Here is a 21,209-nt window from a genome sequence, read left to right on the forward strand (position 1 = left end):
GTGCTTGGTTCTACTAACACAAAATTCATCTTTTGTCGCAGCTTTGTACCTCTAAGAAGATAGCTCTGTTATGGATGGCAATATTTTCACAGCCACTTTGAAAAAACACATTGCTTATTTTGTTATATTTTTGGTCAGAGCCATAACTAGGATGAGATAACCAGAGCATTGCATCTGGGTGCTCAAGCACCTCCTAATCCTCTGTTGGTCTCATACCTTTACTCTCGCAACTATAGTGTGACTGCTTATGATTTTGCCTTACCCTAGTGTTTAGTACAGTGTCTGGAACAGAGGAGGCATTGTAATAAATTCTTATTGATTGCCTATTCTCTTAATCTCGCCCCAGGTAGCCACTTTGATTACCATTCCTTCCTCTGCTTAGTATAGCATCCTTTATCCCACAACCTTACTCTATTTCTTTCTTTCTTCCTTTCTTCCTTCCTTCCTTCCTTCCTTCCTTCCTTCCTTCCTTCCTTCCTTCCTTCCTTCCTTCCTTCCTTCCTTCCTTCCTTCCTTTCTTTCTTTCTTTCTTTCTTTCCTTCCTTCCTTCCTTCCTTCCTTCTTTCTTTCTTTCTTTCTTTCTTTCTTTCTTTCTTTCTTCTTTCTTTCTTTCTTTCTTTCTTTCTTTCTTTCTTTCTTTCTTTCTTTCTTTCTTTCTTTCTTTCTTTCTTTCTTTCTTTCTTTCTTTCTTTCTTTCTTTCTTTCTTTCTTTCTTCCTTCCTTCCTTCCTTCCTTCCTTCCTTCCTTCCTTCCTTCCTTCCTTCCTTCCTTCCTTCCTTCCTTCCTTCCTTCCTTCCTTCCTTCCTTCCTTCCTTCCTTCTTTCTTTCTTTCTTTCTTTCTTTCTTTCTTTCTTTCTTTCTTTCTTTCTTTCTTTCTTTCTTTCTTTCTTTCTTTCTTTCTTTCTTTCTTTCTTTCTTTCTTTCTTTCTTTCTTTCTTTCTTTCTTTCTTTCTTTCTTTCTTTCTTTCTTTCTTTCTTTTTTACATTTTCCTCTTGTTGTGGGCCATGGACAAGCACTCATAGTTTAGTATTATTGTATTAGCAGAGAGGTAGATTGTTGCACAGAGTGTGTAGTTCTAACTCAGAGAGCTCATAATCCTTCCTATCAGTTTATACGTGATTCCTAAACCTTCCTATACCACAGATAAATCTCTCCACAGAGACACTTCCCTTTGTTTCCTCCCACCCATGTAGCAGCCTTAAAGAGAGCCCTGTGTCTTTCTCTCCTCCACTATCTGACCATATCTGTCCTTAAAGATGGAGTTCTTTCCACAATGTTGTTTTTTTTTTACAGGAGTCATAATTTCTAGTTATGGCTCTATATACATAGTTTATGATACTGTAGTTCTAAAGCTAGAAAGAATCTGAAAGGCAACCAAATACACCACCTTCATATTCAGAAGAAGAAACTAAGAGAGAAGCTAAGTGATTTCCTCAAAGTTAAAAAATTCCTGAAGTGGGATTTGAATCCAGATCTTTATGACTTGAAATTCATTGCATTATCTAGCATACTTCAGTGCCTTAATAAGTCCTTTTTAGTTGATCGATTTGATATAAGGAGAGGAAATCTCTTAGTCTAGGAGGGATTTATTCTTACAGTCCTTGAACACAAAGTTGGGAATCAACTTCATTCTTAGTGCCAGCAAATACAGTATCTTCCCTGTATTTATCAAAGGTAAATGTTATCATGTGAATTTAAGAGTTGTTACAAGAATTACTGAGTCAGAGTACAGTGCCTTTACAGGGTCCCTGAACATATTACCAGACAACTCCATTGAAACTTACTGGACCATGAAATCCTGATGGGCCCATGTCTCCTTTAAATCCCTGTATTCAAAAAATAGATGTAATTGTCAACCAAATCGAGGAATGTTAAAGACATCACAATTGTAATATTATAAATGAAATACTCAATTTCCTCACAAAATAATAGTTTTCATTAAGTTTTCTTTGAAAGTCACTGTGACTTTACATACAAATGTTAAATTGTTCAGCAAACTGGAAACCCCAATAAGACATCTTACTGAAGTCTATGAAGATTGTATCTTGTGCCTTGCTTCCTCATCTTTTTTTTCCCCCATAAAATCTAATCAAATTAAAAGAGGATAAAGTCATAAGATACTAAGGAGAGGATTACCTTAACACCAGTTTCACCATTTAATCCAGGAAAACCCTTTTCACCCTTAGATCCCTAAAGGAAAGAATAAAAGAAAATTTAAAGGAGAAGGGAGTTCACCAATTTCTCCTATAGCCAGTATAAATGTTTTAAACTACTGTTTGTAACAAAGGAGAAAAAAATGTATTCATATTAGATTTGTACAGAAGAATGACTTTAGAATAAGACTGTCATAGTAGATATTTAATCAGCATTTGCTAAATTAAATTGTCAGGGATATCTTTATTTATATTTTTAAATGACAAACTTTTTATTGGTTTGTGGAATACACAAAGGATCTCAGAGATCACCCTAGGAAACTTCCAGTTTGGAAATTTCTTACAGTGCAGATAGTAACCCGTTGATGTCTTAGTAGATCCAATTAAATTACATGTTTTATTAAGCATTTACTCTGTATCTAACACAGTATTAGGCTCCGAGGATACAAAAATAAAAACGAGAAAAGGTCCTTGTCCTTGAACAGTTTCAGAGGTGGAATATGGGTGAGTTTAAGTCTTCTTGACTCTTAAGTCCAGCACTCTAACCACTATACCACACCATTTTTCTATAATAAAAAATGACATGTATAGAGCAACTCAAGATTTACAGAGCATTTTATGCACATTATTTTGTGAAAACCCAGCAACAGCCCTGAGATGTGGGTACTACAAGTAGCATTGTACTTACTTTACAGGAAAAGAAGCAGACAGCCAGAAGTAATTCACCCATAGTTCCCTATTCCTAAATGTCCAAAACAGGAGTTGAAGCCCAGTCTCCTGACTCCAAGCCCAATGCCTTTCTTTCCCACACTAGAATGCACTGTTCATTTAACATTTCCAAACAAAAGACAACAGGTTGCAATTGAGATAAAGCTCCCTTTGCCCAGGTAGTAGTGAAGCTTTAACCATAAGGGAATAATAGTAATTGGCTAAAATGAGTCATATCTACTGGGTTTATGAATTACATATCAGTGAAGTCAGTCCATCCAAGCCCAGAGATAGAAATTCCAATTTTAGAGTTAAAGATACTAGTTCCAACAAATAATGCAAAATAAAATACTTACTGGAAATCCAGGGAAACCAGGGGCACCATCTTTCCCAGGTTTCCCCTAAATTAAAAAAAATAAACCAAATAAAAGATGCAAAAAGTCCACATGCTATTGAATAAAAGCAGAAAAAGTCAATTACATTTGACTCTTCTGTTTACTGTTTTCTCTTGGAGCCCAAGGAAGGTATGAGGTCAAAACAACAACAACAACAAAAAGCAAGCAGGGAAGGATGGAGAAGAAAATTAAAGAGATTTCTATTTATTCCTGAGCTGATTCTCCACAATTTAGTTTCTTTATTTTTTATTTTTAAATGCTATGAACTCTGAGAACATCAGATTCTTATCTTTGTTTCTGAATAAACATCCTTTCCAATATCACATATAAATGATTCTGAGATATGTTGAGGTTTTATATTATCTACATCATTTCTCCCCTTGCCTATGGATGAATAATTGAGTTGCCTCTATGCTTTTTTAAAATAAGGATAATTAAACTTTGCTTTGATAATTTTCTACTGTTTAAAAGCATTTTATGATGAAATCTTAAACCTCATTTCTAATACCTATGTATATACAGCTATATACACATATGTGGATATTTATGTACACATGCTATAAAACACATTTATGCATAGACTTATTATGTTTTGGTTTTCAAAGTAGAATCTGAATTGCTGTTAGCACCAATTCACACATTTCACAAAGGAATTGAAGACTCTCACCTGAGGGCCAGGGTCTCCAGGAGTACCAGCTTCAGATCCATGAGATTCTCCAGGTAGCCCCTGTATTAGAGAAATACTAAGGCTTATATATTCTTGTGTAAGAGTGGAATTCCTCATTCACTTCAACCAATTAATGGATGTGTATGCAAGGAAATTTTTTTTCCCCAAACCTTTACCTTCCATCTTAGAATTAATACTGGTCTAAGGCAGAAGAATGGTAAGGGCTAGGCAATGGCCATTAAATGATTTGCCCTGGGTTACACAGCTAGGAAGTGTCTGAAGTCACATTGGAACCCAGGACATCCCCTCTATACTCCTGGCTCTCAATCCACTGAGTTAACTAGCTGCCCCTATCCGATAAAGTTTTAAATGTGTAAATGAGATATTTTAAGCTCTCTGATCTGTTTGAATGATAAGAATCTGTTAAATTCATTAAGAAATAAAGCAATGTAATTGGCTAAAATCAGCCATACCGTTTGGGCTGACATATCAGTGAAACCAATCCAGAGGTGTCCAGCCCAGAGTTAGAAAATTCAGTTTTTGAAGTCAAGAATACTTATTAGTTCCAACAAAGCACTTGGGAGGAAATTGTTCTTGAGGGGGAGAGGGTATGGAAGGATGAAGCTAATGTTTCTAAATCTTTTTTTTAAATAAACCCTTACATTACATCTTAGAGTCAATATCGTGCATTGGCTCTAAAGCAGAAGAGTGGTAAGGGCTAAGAAATGTGCTGCTATTCTGCCTTGGAACCAATGCACAATATTGATCCTAAGATAGAAGATAAGGATTTAAAAAAGAAGATTCAATACTGTGTATTGATTCCAAGGCAGAAGTGAATTAAGGGTTGGGCAATTGGGATTAAATGACTTGTCCAGGTTCACACAGTTAGGAAGTGTCTGGGTTCAGCTTTGAACCCAAGACCTCCCATCTTTAGACCCGGCTCTATCCTCTGACCTACCTAGCTGCCCCTTATACTTTTCCATTGATTGCATCAGTGTGGGGAAGGAAGCAATAGAAGATGATGTAACCAACCACCAAAGACAAAAATGGACCAGAACAGACACAAAGATGCAATTATATAACCACCCAAGCTTCAGGGAGAGTGATACCTCCCCCCTTGTGATGGAGACAATTCTGGCTGTTGAAAGGGGCAATTGTATCCTTGAAGTTCAACAGAGAACTATACATAAAGAGAATTCCATGAGGGAGAAAAAGACTTCCAGCACTACGATTTGCATAGTATTCCTTTGCCATAGGTATTTCCTAAACATGTACCCCATCACCTTTGTACATTACATTTAAACCACTCTTTCCAGGTGCCATATATGTTTAAGGGAAGAGTGTATGCTGGTTAAAGAGAGAAATCTAAAGATTATCTCTAGAAATGTGATGGAAGTCATTGTCATCTGAGTACTCATCTTACCGAAGCTATCCGTTTTTGTTGATTTTACTTACTGCCTTTAGGATTGGAGAATCATAATACTAGAAGGGTCCTGAGATGGCCAAATTCCTGGTGATAAAGCTCTTTAAATTTAACTGGGTTGATGCTGTGACTCAGATTGAGTTGCCACCATATAGACTCTGTTGGGGCAGCTTTGGAGAACTCATGAAAACCCATAAGTCATGATGAGGTGCTGGAGTAGGATCTCAGTAGAAGAATAGTTTATGTTCTTAAAGGATACCTTTCATATACTCTTTATTTATGTTGTATGTATATATATATATGTATGTCTATACACACACACATATATGTCTTCCTCAATGGAATGTAAGTTTCTTACGAGCAGGGAATTTTTTTTTGTTCTTTGTATGCCCAAGGCTTAATGTGGTGCTTGGCATATAACAAGTACTTAATAAATGCTTGATGATTGACTCGTATAAGTTCTTCAAACACACACATAAAGAGGGGGAAAAAACCAAACAAAAGGAAAAAAAGAGGTAATTGTGTTACTAGTCCTGTGACATTGGGCAAAATGTTTGCCCTCTATGCCTTCAGTTTTCTTATCTGTAACATGAGGGGTCAAATTAAATTTTAAGGTCTTTTCTAGCCCTAAATTTGTGATCTTAGACCACTTTTTGACTATGTAGCTTTAAATAGCATATAGATTGCAGATATCATCTATGACAGAAACACAGGAGAGTAGAACTGGTTGTTAAGCCAGAGGTTTAGCAATCGGAAATCAGCGCCATGTGGCGAGAAAGAAGAGTCAAAATTAGGGTGAAAGAGAAGAATGAAAAGATAAGAAAAAATAATAGTTATATTCATAGACTCTAATAAGAAAGGTCCAGGACATAAGATATATGACAGCTTGAAATCCTCACTACTTTATTATCCATCGAGATTAAGTGACTTATTCAAGTTAAAATTATTTATTATGTTTTTATTATGCTTAAATTATAATAATAAAGCTAAATATTATTATAGTTAATATTGTTGCATAAATGTTATTATAGCTACATTTTCAGAAAAGTAAAATTCTAGAGGTTTTTTGTTAATACTTGGAGTCAAATAAAATTATGAGCCAATTTCTTAATGTTTATGATGGTTTAATATTCCTCACACATTGACATACATTGACATGTTTTGTTACAGGTTTGGGAAGTAATGCTGTATGCATTTAGTTTACCTTTGGTCCTGGGGGTCCTGGCTCTCCCACTGATCCTTTGTCTCCTTTATCCCCTTTGTAGTCCTGTCACAAAAATAATTCAGTGTTTATACACTCTTCAGATAAGGTTATAATTAAGTTGGACATTCCAAGTTGCAAGGAAGCTGGTTCTCTAATATTCCTCATTATTAGAAAACCCATTATATGAACCTCTTGTCTCAGATGGTGATTGTTAATATTTAATAAGAAATGTTCATTGTGGGAAAAGGATTCATTTCAGGTTTCCTTTTAATAATAAGTTACTCTAGGACACTTAAAATCAAATCTAATTTACTTTTATAAACAGATTGAAAATATCTTTTCAGGAGCACCTCTCCCATGTGAAGTTAGGTGTGTATGTGAAAAATGCTCAACATTACTAATAATTAGAAAAATGCGAATTTAAGCCACACTGAGATTCTATAACAAACCCACCACATCTGCTGTTTGCAAAAAAGGAAAATAACAACTGTTGGAGGAACTCTGGGAAAACAGGTACATTAATGCACTAATTGCTATAAATTGGTCCAGCCATTTTGTTTTGGAAAGAAATTTGGAACAATATACCCAAAATTACCAAACTATATAATTATTACACTTTAATTCCCAAAGATCAAAAAAAAGAGGAAAAGGACCTATATGCACAAAAATATTTACAGCAGCTCTTTTTATGGTGGCAAAGAACTGGGAACAAAGAATGGCTGAACAAATTATTATACACAAATATAATAGAATACTATTGTGCTATAAGTAATGACTAGGAAGACAGTTTCAAGGAAGACTTGGAAGAGTTATATGAACTGAAGTTGAATGAAGTGAATGGAGCCAAAGCAAACTTGTAAAAATTAACAGCTTTGAAAGACTTAAGAACTCTTGTTCCTAGAATGACAAGTCAGAATCCAGACAATTGATGATGAAGATGCTACCCACCTCCTGGCAGAGGGAAATGGAATATATATTTTGAATGAGAGACATCTTTTTGTTCATGGATGATGTGGGAATTGTTTTTTGCTTGACTATTTATATTTGTCATGAAGGTTTTGTGTTTTTTTTTTAAAGAGATGGGGAGGTAGAAGGAAGAGAAAGAGTAAAGTGAAGCATTTCATAATTAAAATTTGGGTCATTATGCAATTTTTGTACCTGGGGTAAGGCTTTGAGATCTTTCTGCTGAGCTACAACGTATAAGGTAAATTGGAGTTAAGGTAGACCTTAAATTTCCAGTTAACCTTTGAGAGGCTCAATTTGCTTGCTTCTCTATAAAGTCCTGCAGGGTTCCACAATTTATTCAATAAATATTTTGCCAAAATTCTATGTATAGTTTGGATTTTTAAAATTAAATCATCTTAAATATACTTAAGTAAGTATAGTGTTATAATAGCCCACATTTATATAGGATTTTAAGATTTACAAAGCACTTTACATATATTATTTCATTTGATAATTAGAATAATGTGATTATATCATTCAAAGGAGACTTGGTTCCTTTCATAAAGCAATTTTTTCTTACTGTTTACACTTCAAAAAATATTTCCTAATTTATCTGTTTGGTAAATTTAGATTTTCATCCATTAGCTTGTACTTTGATTTGGTTTGAGGTAGCTTGTCCTGAGCAAATTTAAGAAAAAGTTCTTATTTGCACTTTGGTTTACAAAGGCTATGTTAGGTACAGAATTTATTTTAATTATTCACAAAAATTAAAGGGCATAATTGTCCCCAAAATGGATAGTTGAATGAAGAGTTAAATCATATTTGTGAAGAGTAAAATTTCTGAACTCTACTGTTGCAGCAAACAGCTCTACTCTGGTCAATTGGCCATCTGACTACTACAAAGGAGATATAAAATTTGGGACACTGAAATCAGAAATCTGGGGACTTACTGAAGCCCTCCACCTTTCTCCACTTTTACCTACAACCCATCACCAGGACATTCCAATCATAGTTACCTATCCCTACCCTCACCCCATAATTTATTCTTCTATTCTTCCCCAGTCTTCCATTCCTGAAAAGCAAGTGAGAGGTAATGGGGAAAGGAAGGGCCAAGACTAATGGGTTGGATTAATGGAAATTTGGATTGGGTATGGATGCTGCCTCACTATCCTCTCCTTTTCAAAGAAGTCTTAAATGTAAGAATAACAGGCTTAGCAGAAGGTAAAACTTAAATATTGTTGGAGAGTTACCGTTAGATTTTCCAGTCCAGTCAATGTCACAATAACTGCACCTGGTGGTCCGGGGGGTCCTGTTAACCCTTTCACACCCTAAAAGAACCAACAAATAAATGGCCAGAACAAAATAACTAGACTCTATAGATAATATAGTTGAAAAATATAACTTCCTTCTCTGTGACATTATGTAAGACCAAGCAAAAGGCAACCCGAGACACATGCAATACATTTCACTTGAAATGTTATTTTTCTACCAGAAATTTTATACCACAGCTCTTAAAAGTTATTTTCCCCAAACATGTAAAAGGTTGAATTTAAAATTACCTGATCCCCCTTTTCTCCAATTCCCTTAATGCCCATGTGACCCTATGGAGAAACATAAAGGATAGATTTTATAAATTCTTGATGTACTATATATATATATATATATATATATATATATTTCACTTATTTAATCTTTTACATTGAATGGATATTCATACTTGAACCTTGAATTTTAGGCTGATAAAACTTTTTTTAAAAACATTAATCCAGAGCAATCTCATTCTAAAGATAAAGAAATGAAGTTCAAAGAGATGAAAGGAATTTTATTCAATGCCACAGCTGACCCAGAAGATAATACTACAGTCAAAAGAACACTGGATAAGAAGAGTCAGGACAACTCATCCCTTAGTTCACCCCTTGTTCTGTGTGATTTTTGGGAAGGTCTCAGGGTCTTAATTTACTAATCTATAAAATAAGTGGTTTGAAATATATTTTGAAACTTCTCAAGTCTCTTCCAACTTTAAAATAGTATGAAAAATGCCGAGAAATCAAGAACTCACCTTCACTGTTCTAACTAGAAAAATAACAATTTTTCATGGAACATGGAATCTCAGGCTAGTTTAGCATTTCAATTATGTTCATTTTTAACCCTTTTTATTGTTCCCTCTACTCATCTGTTGTTTCGGATGAGGTCTTGATTTGGTTCTGTAAGGCAGGAATGATATCTTCTAGTATTTACACAATCAGAAAGAGATATTGGGATTGGATTTCATAAGTATTTGACCATTATGATGGCTTTGAAATTCTTAGCAGGGTCCAGTAATGGTACATGAAGCCAGAGGTTGTGATGGTCTTAATAATAACCAAATACCTTTCACAACAGAACTATAAAAAATGAAACAAATGAATGAGAGTTTGAATTGCTATTCCTTATTTGCTGTGATAATCAAAGTATCACAGGATGTCAGAACTAGAAGTAATGTTAGAAGTCATCTAGTCTACTACTCCTGTTTTACAGAGGAAGAAACTCAGGCCCATTAAAAGGAAGTCATTTGCCCAAAGGCATACAAATAATAAGTAGCAAGGTCTGTATCTAAGACTCAGGTCCTCTGACTCCAAATTTAGTGTTCTTACAGAATAGCAACCAGAAATTTTGGCACCTGGTACAAGCAGTCCTAAATGCTTTATGAAATCAATTTTCTAATCCAGAATGTGAAAAGCATAGGTACTGAACCTATGAATTTATTGGAGGAACTCCCAGGTAAGAAAATTCTCTTTACTTATAAAGATTAGAACCTCCTCTGTATTTTATAGACTGCCACAAGCCCCGAGAGGATAAGTGATTCACCCAGGATCACACATTCAGTATCTGTGAGAAGTAACACTTGAACTCCTGATTTTGGAGAATACTCTCTATTCACCACACCAGTGATGTCAAATTCAGGAAATTCGTTCAGATTTTAAACTGCAAGAAAGTACAGATCTGCAGGGATTGTGGAAGTTGTTTTCTAGGACCTCCCTTCATCAATGAAATCATAAGGCAAATAAAAAAATAATGACTCACAGATAGTCATTCTTGCTAACTAGGTGCTAGGCTTACTTGTTTCTTTGTTGCTGCTAAAGAGGTGCATGTGTTAAATCTTTCAGTTTTTAAAATTTTGGTGTCCTAGAGAAAAGGCCAAGTTGCCCTGCCCTAGTTACAACTATTTTAATCAAAATAAAATGGGTCTTTTGGGGACTCAAGTTTGTTAGCTAGTATGAAATACAGTTGGGTAGTTTTGCCAGAAAATGTCTGAAATCAGACTGATGATGCTTAACTTTTTCCTGATGTGAAGGTGTATTTGATTTTCTCAAAAACATGATTGGGGATGGAGTACAGGTGGGGTGGGGAAATCTCCAAATCACACTTTCGTCCCTGTTGGAAGTCCTTTTGAAACTCAGGGGAAGGGTCTATGACTTGAGGTTCAATGGGGAAAGACTGAGATTTAACAGGCATTCACAACTGCCTAGCTGGGGACCTCTCATATAAGCTGTACCACCTGTGAACTTTGATCTACCTTTGGTCCTGGAAGTCCCATCTCTCCTGGAAAACCCTGAAAGAAACCATAAATTAAAATTACAATACAGAAAGAGATTTAGCTATTTTCACTAAGAAATTCTTTATCAATGGAAGAACAACTTATTTGGACAGACACAAACTACTTGCATCCATAAGTTCCCAAAATAATACCCATGGCTACCTTGAATATACTATTCTATTTTTTCAATTGAAAAATTTTATTTAATTAATTTAGAATATTTTTCCATGGTTATATGATTCATGTTCTTTTCCTCCCCTCCTTCCCCACCCCCTGTTGCCAATGCACAGTTCCATTGGGTTTTACATGTGTCATTAATCAAGACCTATTTCCAATAATATTCTATTTAAATATATATATATTAATGAGGTCTTCATACTCACCAAAAATCCTGGGGGCCCTTGTGGTCCAGCTGGCCCAGGAAACCCTGGGGGGCCAGGCAAACCCTTAAAAAAACCATGAATAAGAATAAATTCCCACTGGAAGTAACAAGAGCAATACTAATTTCTCAAGTCTATTGCAATATTTTAAAGGAATCAGAAAAATAAAGCTCCCCATGTGTAATGAATCATTAAACCCAAAGAATAAAGTGTCTTTGACCCCGTGGAATATATCATCAGTCCCACATGGAAGCAAATATCCACAGCTATCTAGGTAGAGGCTCTATTGGGTTACATAACAGTGTCTTTATAGTTTTACTTTTCTTCTGCTTATGATCAAATAATCAGGTTATCCCATTCCTTTTCCCTGATCCTCCTGACCACTTTGCCTCTTTTCATTCATCTGTTGAATGTGTCAATACAAGACAGCAAGAACTTCTTCAAATATTGTTAGCTCTCACCAGTTGAATGGAATCATTTTAAAACTCCTCATCATCAACTGACATTGTCTCTCAATTGGAATTTGGATATACTCCATCTTGTATACAAACACACTTCCATCTCACACTGACAAACTATTTATTTTCCTAGACTAAAATCTTTGTATTTATCACTCCTTGCAATGAGCCCCCTTTTCTTTTTCCTCCTTTAAAACATTGCTCAAGATTCACCTCTTCCATAGAGCTTACCCAATTTCTACTAATGCAATTATTCCAGCCACTCCCTATTAGCTTTGGTATAGTTGGAGAATTTTTTTTTAAAAGGGAAGATATAGGCTGCTAATAGTGGCAATAAGATGGATTACAACCCTTTTGTCTTTAGATCAAATTGGTCTGACTATGGAGAGAGTAAACCTTCTGTGCTTAGGGGAGAGTACTACCATGGCTGTGGGTAACCCAGAGAGTCTTCTCTTTTGGAAGGGATTCTATTTGTTCACTACTGTACTGAAATTCTAAGAAGGCAAAATTGTGGTATGTTTGTATTCCTCAACTAGGTATTTTGAGGACTGTGATAGTGATGGATAACCAGGATTAGTTGGGGGTGGGATAGGATAAACAATTCATTAGCTTGTGGTGATACAGGAATTAAGATACAGCCAAGGCTAAATATCTGTGGAAGCCATTGATCTGAGGCTCTGCTCCAACCCTTCAGGGGTCTGTTTGTAAGACCCAAGTGTCATATAGGGATATAGATAGTACTTGTGATTACATTGGTTAAGGGAATTCCCTGGAGGAGGGTACTCCTGCTAATGTAGATCAGCAGCTTCTCTGCAACTTATCATCTTAGGTGGGAGTTCTTAACTGGTGGTCCGTGAACTTGTTTTAAAAATTATTTTGAGAACTATATTTCAATAGAGGTGGATTTTTTTGTAATACTGTGCACTTATACATATAAAAACATTCTGCTGAGAATGAGTTTAGAGGCATCGCCAAACTTCTAAAGGGGTTCATGACAGAGAAAGTTGCAAAACTGATATTCTTAAAGTGGTTTGATCATACTGTTGCTCTGCTCAGAAAATCCACTCTGACATTGACTTTACAATCTGGCTCCTTCATTATGCAATCTCAAATTAGTGCTCCCAATGCATTATGTATGGCAATCAAACTGACTTATTTTCACTTCTCTGGAGATGCCATTCTATCTCCATCATATACTTCCCTCTCACCCTGGAGAATCCCTCTCTTCATTGAAAACCCAGGTTGGATGTCATCTCCCTGAGGAGACCTTTCTAGATCTCACCACTTTTTAATGATCACTCTACCACAAATTACTTTGTATTTACTCTACTATGTATTTACATACAGTGTTTCCCTAGGAGACTGTAAGTTTCTTGAAGGCAGGGACTGCTGTTTTCCTGTGTGTCCAGTGCTTAGCATCTATTTGGCAAGTAGCAAGCTCTCAGTAAATGTGTGTCACATTGCACTGTTGAATCAGATATTGTATTGTTACAGAATTTAAAGTGATTGTTAAGAGAGATGTCTTTGAATTCCATGTGTGAGGTAGATTGGTGAATTTGAATGAATGAATCAATTTTTGAATGAAATTATAAGTATTTATTATAGTTTTATTGTGGAAGGTGACAAAGACACAAGTCTGTTCTCTGCCTGAAGTTCTGTACCTGATGTCCTGGGATTCCTGGTAACCCTGGGTCACCTCTTCCACCATTTCCTATACCTTCTTCACGAGCAGGAGCTCCCTGGAAAATGAGGGAAATCTGTTAAATCCAATGAAATATGATATTTCTATAATCCTTATTAATTTTTATCCAAAGCCATACTATTCCAAAACTCAAAATATTTCACATAGAGCATACTGATAAATAAGAGTGGTCATTATAATGATTTACATGGATCATGAATCATATGATCACTGTGTAACCCCAAACTGTGAATCACTCTGAGACTAATTTTTCTTGTCTTGAAAACGGGGGTAATAATAGTACCCTAACTCACAGGGTTGTTGTGAATATAAAGCACTTTGAAAACTTTAAAGTGTGTTTTCAATTCTAGCTCCTATCATCTTCATCATTGTCATCGTCGTCATCATCATCATCATCATCATCATTGTTTCAAAAGTCTTAACAGACCAGTAAATTTTAAACCTACACTAAGACTCTTAAGACAACTTGTATAGGGCCTTATACTTTACAAAGTGCTCTGCCCCCAATCACAAAATGAAGCAGGTTGTAGAAGTGTTACTATCTATATTAAAATATATCCCAAACTTGTAAGTTGCTGTTTTTCTTCAGGGATAACAGTGCCTTGACCTTATCTAGTGTCATATTTTTGAATTGGATCTTCCATCAATTAAGTAGATTATTCTGTGGTTTTACTGGTGGGGAAAATGAACTACAGAATTTAAATAGATTTGTATGATTACACGGTCAGTAATAGAGCTCAATCTAGATTTTGAGGGGCTTTAGGATTGAAAGGGGATAATGATTGAGAAAAGTCCTATGTTGGGGACATTAGAATTAGGCTGTTTATGTAGGAGAGGCTGGATTTGACCTAAAAAGAAGCAAGATCAAATCAAAAAGGAAGACTGGTTTGGTTGCTCAACCTCCTGGTTGTGAGATTTCTTTGCCACAACTGTATTATCCAAAGGACTGAGAGAGGTTCAGAGACACTGGTTGTCAACCAAATCATGGTTTGGGGACATCCAAAACAGAATGAGGAAGTCAAACTGCAAGAAGTACTGGGATACTGACCACTCAATTTAACCTGATTATGCAACACTTTTAATCTCTTTATTGTATTTCCTTTCCACCCTTGGCTGGTGCCAATATGCCTCAATGAGATAGGCAGAGACTGCCATGACTCCTTTTGACCCAGCTACACCTGTCATACATTCTCTAGACTCCTCACCATCAACTCTTTCTTTAAAGTGCTCTTTCTTTTAGATCATTCTTCTTCACTAGATTGTTAGGATAGAAAATTACATCTGTTATGACATATCTATAGAAAGGGCTAGAGAAAGAATTGTTGATATTTCTATTTTCTTATTTCTATTTAAATATATTTCTCAATTTGATAAAATATTTCTTTTATGATATTTTAAATTTGGATATTTTTGATCATTGAGTAATTGTTGATAATATATTGCAAATTACTTACTTTTTCTCCTTTTAAGCCCATGGCACCCTAGAAAAAATTATAGTAAATTAATAAAATAGAATGCAAATAGCAAACTTTTGTGGAAAAAAAGGAATATCACATCAATTAAGTCCAATGATTTATATCAAAGTTCTCAAATTTGGTAATTCTATTGTTAAAAGAATTAAATGTGTACTTGTGTAGAATGACTATTGAAGAAGATTTAAGGAACATTAATAGAATCTCTTAAAACAATGAGTTGGTGTGAGAGGGAACTCTATGTATCTACCACAAAGTGTTAACTAAGAAAGTGGTGAATTCTTAATGTTCGAGATATATTTCCTTTGAACCCATTCTCCAGAACAGAAGGCTGTTGTTCCTCCAAAGCATATTATTATTTCAACAAGCCTCTGAAGCATCAAGCCCCTTTAAGAGATGAGAAGAAACACAGAAGAAAAACAACTGCTTGATCAATATGAGTCAATGGGGATATGATTGGAGATGCAGACTTTAAACGATCACCGTGGTGCAATTATTAATAATAGGGAATAGGTCTTGATCAATGATACATGTAAAACCCAGTGTAATTGTTCATTGGCTACGGGAGGGGGGTAGGAGGAGGGGAGGAAAAGAACATGAACCTTGTAACCATGGAAAAATATTCTAAATTAATTAATTCAATGAAAATTTTCAATAAAAATAAAAAAAGATGAGAAGGTTAAAGTTGGGTTGACATTAGTTTAATGACAGCATTGTAAGTTTTTTAAGTGCAATTTTTAATTGGCACAATGCTCTTATTTTTTGTAGAATGAATTTAATTCAGATTAAGAACTAGAATGAAATGGACTAGAATATTTCTTGTGATTTTTCCAAAGTCTAAGCTCTACCATGGTTAATAGGGCTATTTACTTTCTTTGAGGCTGTAGATTAACATCTAGGGATTGAGGGGTAAGAGGATAATGGACTGCCTTAGGAGGTGGTAGCTTCAATGGTCTTCAAGCAGAAACTGGATGATAATGTGTCTGAGGTGGTATAGAGGAGACTCTTTTTCAGGGATTGGTAGAACCAGGTGGCCATTAAGAGTCCTTCCATCTTTGAAATTCTGGGATTCTGCTATCCACTAATACCCTATAACCTGGGACAGTGACTTTCAATCTCAACTGTAATTCATTCTTCTCCTATCTCCCCAAACCCAACCAACTCTTTACTATTAACCTAGAGTTAACCTCAAATCACATTGCTAATGTATAGCCCTGCAAGTTATCCTAAGGCCAATTGTTAGTCATGTTTATGCAAGAGTACACCTGCCAAGTACACAAATAAGTTTCTCTTTTTCTTTTTTCAGGATCTCCTTAGCTGCAATGCTCTCTGAGTGAACAGAAACACCCTACCGAGTTTTCTCTTTAGACATAGGAAGTAGAGGTAGATGGATTCTTTCCTGATTCATTTCCATGGCAGGGTTTGCAAAGTAGAAACCTACCGGGAACCCTTGAAGACCTGGTGTCCCTGGAAGTCCTGGAAATCCTTGCTCACCCTGAAAGGCACACAAAATTAGTCATTCTTCTTAGCTGTGGTCCATCTCTACTAGAAAAGCTTATTCAGGCATTTCTTTTGTCCCTTCCCCTCCCCTTTCAGGAGGGCAATGGCAACCCTAAACAAAGCACTTAGGAATCCTTATAGCTATTTGTGGGTCAGGAAACTGAGAGCCAGGACTCCATTATATCAATTGAAAATGGGATTAGAATCTGCTTGTTCTCAAATTGTGCATGGGCTCCAAAAGCTTAATTGTGCCAAGAAATTTCAAATTGCTGATTACTTGAAACTTGAATAATTAGGTCATGCCCCTCCATCTGAGGCCATGCTCTGGGGAAAAAGGATGAAGGGCTGGAAGATTGGTTCGACATGGCAAGCAGAGTCATTCCTCATCCTGAGTGCAGTTGTGCTCCCCTAGCTGGGTGATTAATGATGTTTCACAACTGCAGGTGAAACTGACCACTCAGGCACATGGCTTTTTATCTTATTGAGGATGAATCTGACTAGCCACCCCATATGATGACACAAGAGAATTGGAGAACAGAGACAAACTGAATAGAGGAATTTGTCTGGTTTCAAGTCTCATGCATGCTCAATTCAGGCATTTGTACTCATATATTTGGCTAAAATGTTTCAAGGAAAATCTATCTCCTCATTGCCATTCTATTCTTTTTCTTATCTTTTTTTCTTACCTACCTTTGTGCCATTGCATCCTGGTATACCAGGAGGCCCATAAGGCCCAGTATTCCCAGGAGTGCCCTAAAAACAAAGAGAACAAGATTGAAGATATATATTTGCTAGATACCAACACCCTACAAAAGCTGCCATAAGATTTAGGGTGAGTGGCCAGGCACTTTAGTACTTAGTTGGTCCTCAATTTTGTCCATGTACTATTCTCTGTTCTTAATGCCATCTCTCTCCCTTCAGATCATACCTTTTCCATTAATAGTCTCTTTGGCTAGCTGAGGGGGAAAGGCTTTCCCCCAAACTTGGCAGGTGGGTTTGAAGACCTTTTTTCCATCACCTGGACTATACTCAGAACTTTTCCATCTCGATGGGACTTGATAAACTTTGTTCTTTGCTAGCCCAGCCATCAAGAACCCAAAGTTACCACTATTCTCTGAGTAGCATTGTGGGCAATGAATTTGGACTCATAGGAGCCAGGTTCAAATCCAAGCTCCTCGGCTTACTACCTATGAAACCCTGGGCAAAGCATTTCTTCTCTCTCAGCCTTAGCTTCCTTATCTGTAGAAGGAATAGGTTGGACTAGATGGTCTCTAACTCCCTTTCAGCTATAAATCTATAAGCTATTATCTGAGTAGGACTTTAATGGAAACTGCATGTGCTATGTGCTCCTGATGAATACTGGAAGTAAATTAGGTTAAATAAAAACAAAGGATTTCTATCATTTTGTTATATTTATTATTCATGGAGATGATGTTGGTCTAATGATAAATAATGAGGTTTGGACTGTTTTAATTGACTATATAATTGGCCATTCCAAATTCATTGTATATACTTTTATAAAATGGATGTTAGGGGACCCCAGAGGCAAAACTAACATCTGTGTCATAGAGTAGATTTATCATACTTTAATAGTCATGTAGTTTGTTATATCTCAGGACTCATGATGTCATAATAGCTAGTATTTATATAGTGCTTTAAGTTTCCCAAAATACTTTATATATTATCTAACAATCTCATTAAAGAAATCCTGTGACCCAATGGGTATTATTATCCATGTTTTACAGGTGAAGAAACTGAGGTTGAGAGATCTTTAGTGACCTGTTCAGGACCATACACTTAATAAGTGTCTGGGGCAGAATTTGAACTCAGATTTTCATGACTCCAACACTCAATTCACTGTTATCTACCTGCATTTCTATACAAATCATTGAAATATAGGTACGTTTAAAAATTATTATGATGTATATAGTATACCATATGGATCAGTGGCATAAGATTTAAAGAGAAAGTCTTATAGAGTGTATCTTGACATAGAAAACCACAAATTTGTATTGTTGTATTTTTATTTATTTTATCAAATATTTCCATTTTGCTACCCATTTGTGGCAAGTTCAATGAGTAATCCTCCCTCAGACTCTTCTGATATAGGTCACATAGAATTATTTCAACGCTTTACAGAGAAATTTTAGAAAGGCAACATGGGGTAATGGAAAGAATACTAGATTGGTAGTCAGAAGATTTGGGTTCAGATCTTGGCCCTACCACTTACAACCTGTGTTATCTTGAACAAGTGATTCCCTTCTCTGTTTCCTTATTTGTAAAATGAAGTAGTTGAATTAAAGATGATTGCTTATTTAGTCATTTTCAGTCATGTATGACTCCTTGTGACATATTTTGGGGTCTTCTTGGCAAAGATATTGAAGTAGTTTGCCATTTCTTTCTCTAGTTCATTTGACAGATAAGGAAACTGAGATAACAGAGTTAAGTGCCTTGCCCAAGATCATACCAGTAGCGTCTGAGGTTGGATTTGCACTCAAGTCTTCCTGATTCCAAACCTGACACTCAGTCCACTGCACTACCAAGCTGCCCTGTTACATACTTACATACACTGAGGAGATACTTTCGTTTCCTAGGCACAAATCAATAAGGTTTCCTTTGAGACTGGCAAAATGTCTTAGATATGTGTTCTAATATAAACTTTACCACAACTCTGTGAGATTGTTATGACAGGTGTTGGTATTCTCAGTTTCTCAATGGAGAAGCCAAGGCTGAGAACTTAATCAACTTAACTATGATCATGCAAGGAGGAGACCTCCTTGTAGGTGGGGTTCAAATTGTGGGTCTTCTTGACTCTATTGGTTGGACTGCCATTCCATGCTGCCTCCTTACATGACTTTAAGGTCTTTCCAATTTAAAATTATGACCCCCATGGCTTGTGACCCTATAGAGAAGATGCATGCATTTCTTCATTACTTACTGGGAGTCCTGGAGGACCTGAAAAACCTGGCAATCCTGTCATTCCCTATTGGCACAAAAAAGAGAGTGAGAATTCAAGAGAATAAGAGAGCAAGAGAATTCAAGAGAGAGAGAGAGAGAGAGAGAGAGAGAGAGAGAGAGAGAGAGAGAGAGAGAGAGAGAGAGAGAGAGAGAGAGAGAGAGAGAGAGAGAGAGAGAGAGAGAGAGAGAGAGAGAGAGAGAGAGACTGTTTAAATGTTCAAAATACAGCATATAAAAATTAATATGAATGGATTGTAATACTAACCCTTGTGCCTTTAGAACCAATAAATCCCGGAAGCCCTGGAGAGCCCTAGGTCCATATTAAAGAGAGAAAGAAAAAAAAAGATATTATAAAATAAGATGTAAATTACATGGTATTAATACCTGTGTATATTTCAGACCCTCCTTCCCCACATTGCTGCAACCTGCTAACACTGTTTTGCCTCCTTTTGTCTCATCTTTAATGCTGTATTATTTGTAATCAATTTTCTTGCAAAAAACTTGGAATTATAATACTAAGAAAAGAAAAACAAATCTCCATCTTAAAGACACCAATCAGCTAATTGACTGCTAGGCTATGGCTGATGGAAAATAGCAATGACATTACATGTATGACTTCTCAAGTTTATTAATAAAATATGCCACAAATGTGGATGGTAATGGAAAATTGAATATAATCAGACATGGATTTGATTTTTCTTTATTGTGAAGAATCAGTGGTGCCTGTCTTCCCTATAACACAGAAACAGAAAGTTTCAGTGACTTTTAGTATTTCTCATTATGCAAAGAAAAGTTGTTCACGTATTCTTCCTAGACTAGATTAGACTGTCAAGGCCAAAGGCTGCCTTTTCTTACTTATATGGAAATCAGGGACTCAACACTGCTTCCAAATCATCAAAAAGATTCACATGCTGTTCTCTTCTCCACCTAAATAAATAAATAAAATTCCTATTTGGGTTATTCTGCTGGGAAGATATATGATCTTCATATTTTATCTTTCTATAATACATTTCCTCATACTTTCAAATGTTTCTACAGCAGGACAAAAAGCTTATGCCTTTTTCTCATCAGGTTTAATTGATCTGGTGGTGTCTATATTTCAACTAATCCCTTAAAGGACCCCATTGGTAAATTGCTCTAGAGCATAACCTTCAGAAATGTGGCATAGGACACATTTTCCCAGGCTTTTTCCTGTGATATGTCTGGCATATCTAGTATAACACATACCCCTAAATCAGTACCATGTCTTCAGAAGTATATTTTAGCTAATGTTGACATATATCAATGGAAACACACACACACACACACACACACACACACACACACACACACAAAGAAACAGCAGAACAATGAGGCACAGATCACATGGGAAAAAAACAAACAAAAAAAACCCTGACCAACTCAGCCATCTGTGGAATAGCTGTCCTCCAGGCTAAAGGAAGGTTCCTCAAAGAGGGTATTTGAAATAAAAAAAGGTGATCAAAGGATGGAGGTAGGGAGAGAGACAAAATGATGAAAAGGAAAGATAATGTTGGATTGGATGAAAAACAAATCTACATTTCTAATAGAAACAGTGTTTATGAATCCATCATTGAGCTAGCTGTTCCCTGTTTGTTTTTTTCCTCAGGAAAAATGGGAATGGGAATCTGGGCTAGGAATTCAGAGA

At 36.0% G+C, this 21,209-nt stretch overlaps 1 protein-coding gene across 1 annotated transcript in view; it reads right to left on the reverse strand.

The window, feature by feature from the left end:
- Nucleotides 1–21,209, reverse strand: part of COL4A3 (collagen type IV alpha 3 chain) — a 174,583-nt gene that overhangs the window by 73,222 nt on the left and 80,152 nt on the right. Inside the window, 16 exon segments of the mRNA XM_056808486.1 lie at nucleotides 50–146; nucleotides 1,763–1,827; nucleotides 2,138–2,191; nucleotides 3,219–3,263; nucleotides 3,925–3,984; nucleotides 6,552–6,614; nucleotides 8,747–8,824; nucleotides 9,056–9,097; nucleotides 11,053–11,088; nucleotides 11,457–11,519; nucleotides 13,573–13,650; nucleotides 15,068–15,094; nucleotides 16,527–16,580; nucleotides 17,276–17,338; nucleotides 19,524–19,568; nucleotides 19,809–19,853. Coding sequence (XP_056664464.1) covers nucleotides 50–146; nucleotides 1,763–1,827; nucleotides 2,138–2,191; nucleotides 3,219–3,263; nucleotides 3,925–3,984; nucleotides 6,552–6,614; nucleotides 8,747–8,824; nucleotides 9,056–9,097; nucleotides 11,053–11,088; nucleotides 11,457–11,519; nucleotides 13,573–13,650; nucleotides 15,068–15,094; nucleotides 16,527–16,580; nucleotides 17,276–17,338; nucleotides 19,524–19,568; nucleotides 19,809–19,853 — 915 coding nt within the window.

This window comes from Monodelphis domestica, chromosome 8 (genome assembly GCF_027887165.1).
Source record: "Monodelphis domestica isolate mMonDom1 chromosome 8, mMonDom1.pri, whole genome shotgun sequence".
Classification (NCBI taxonomy): domain Eukaryota; kingdom Metazoa; phylum Chordata; class Mammalia; order Didelphimorphia; family Didelphidae; genus Monodelphis; species Monodelphis domestica.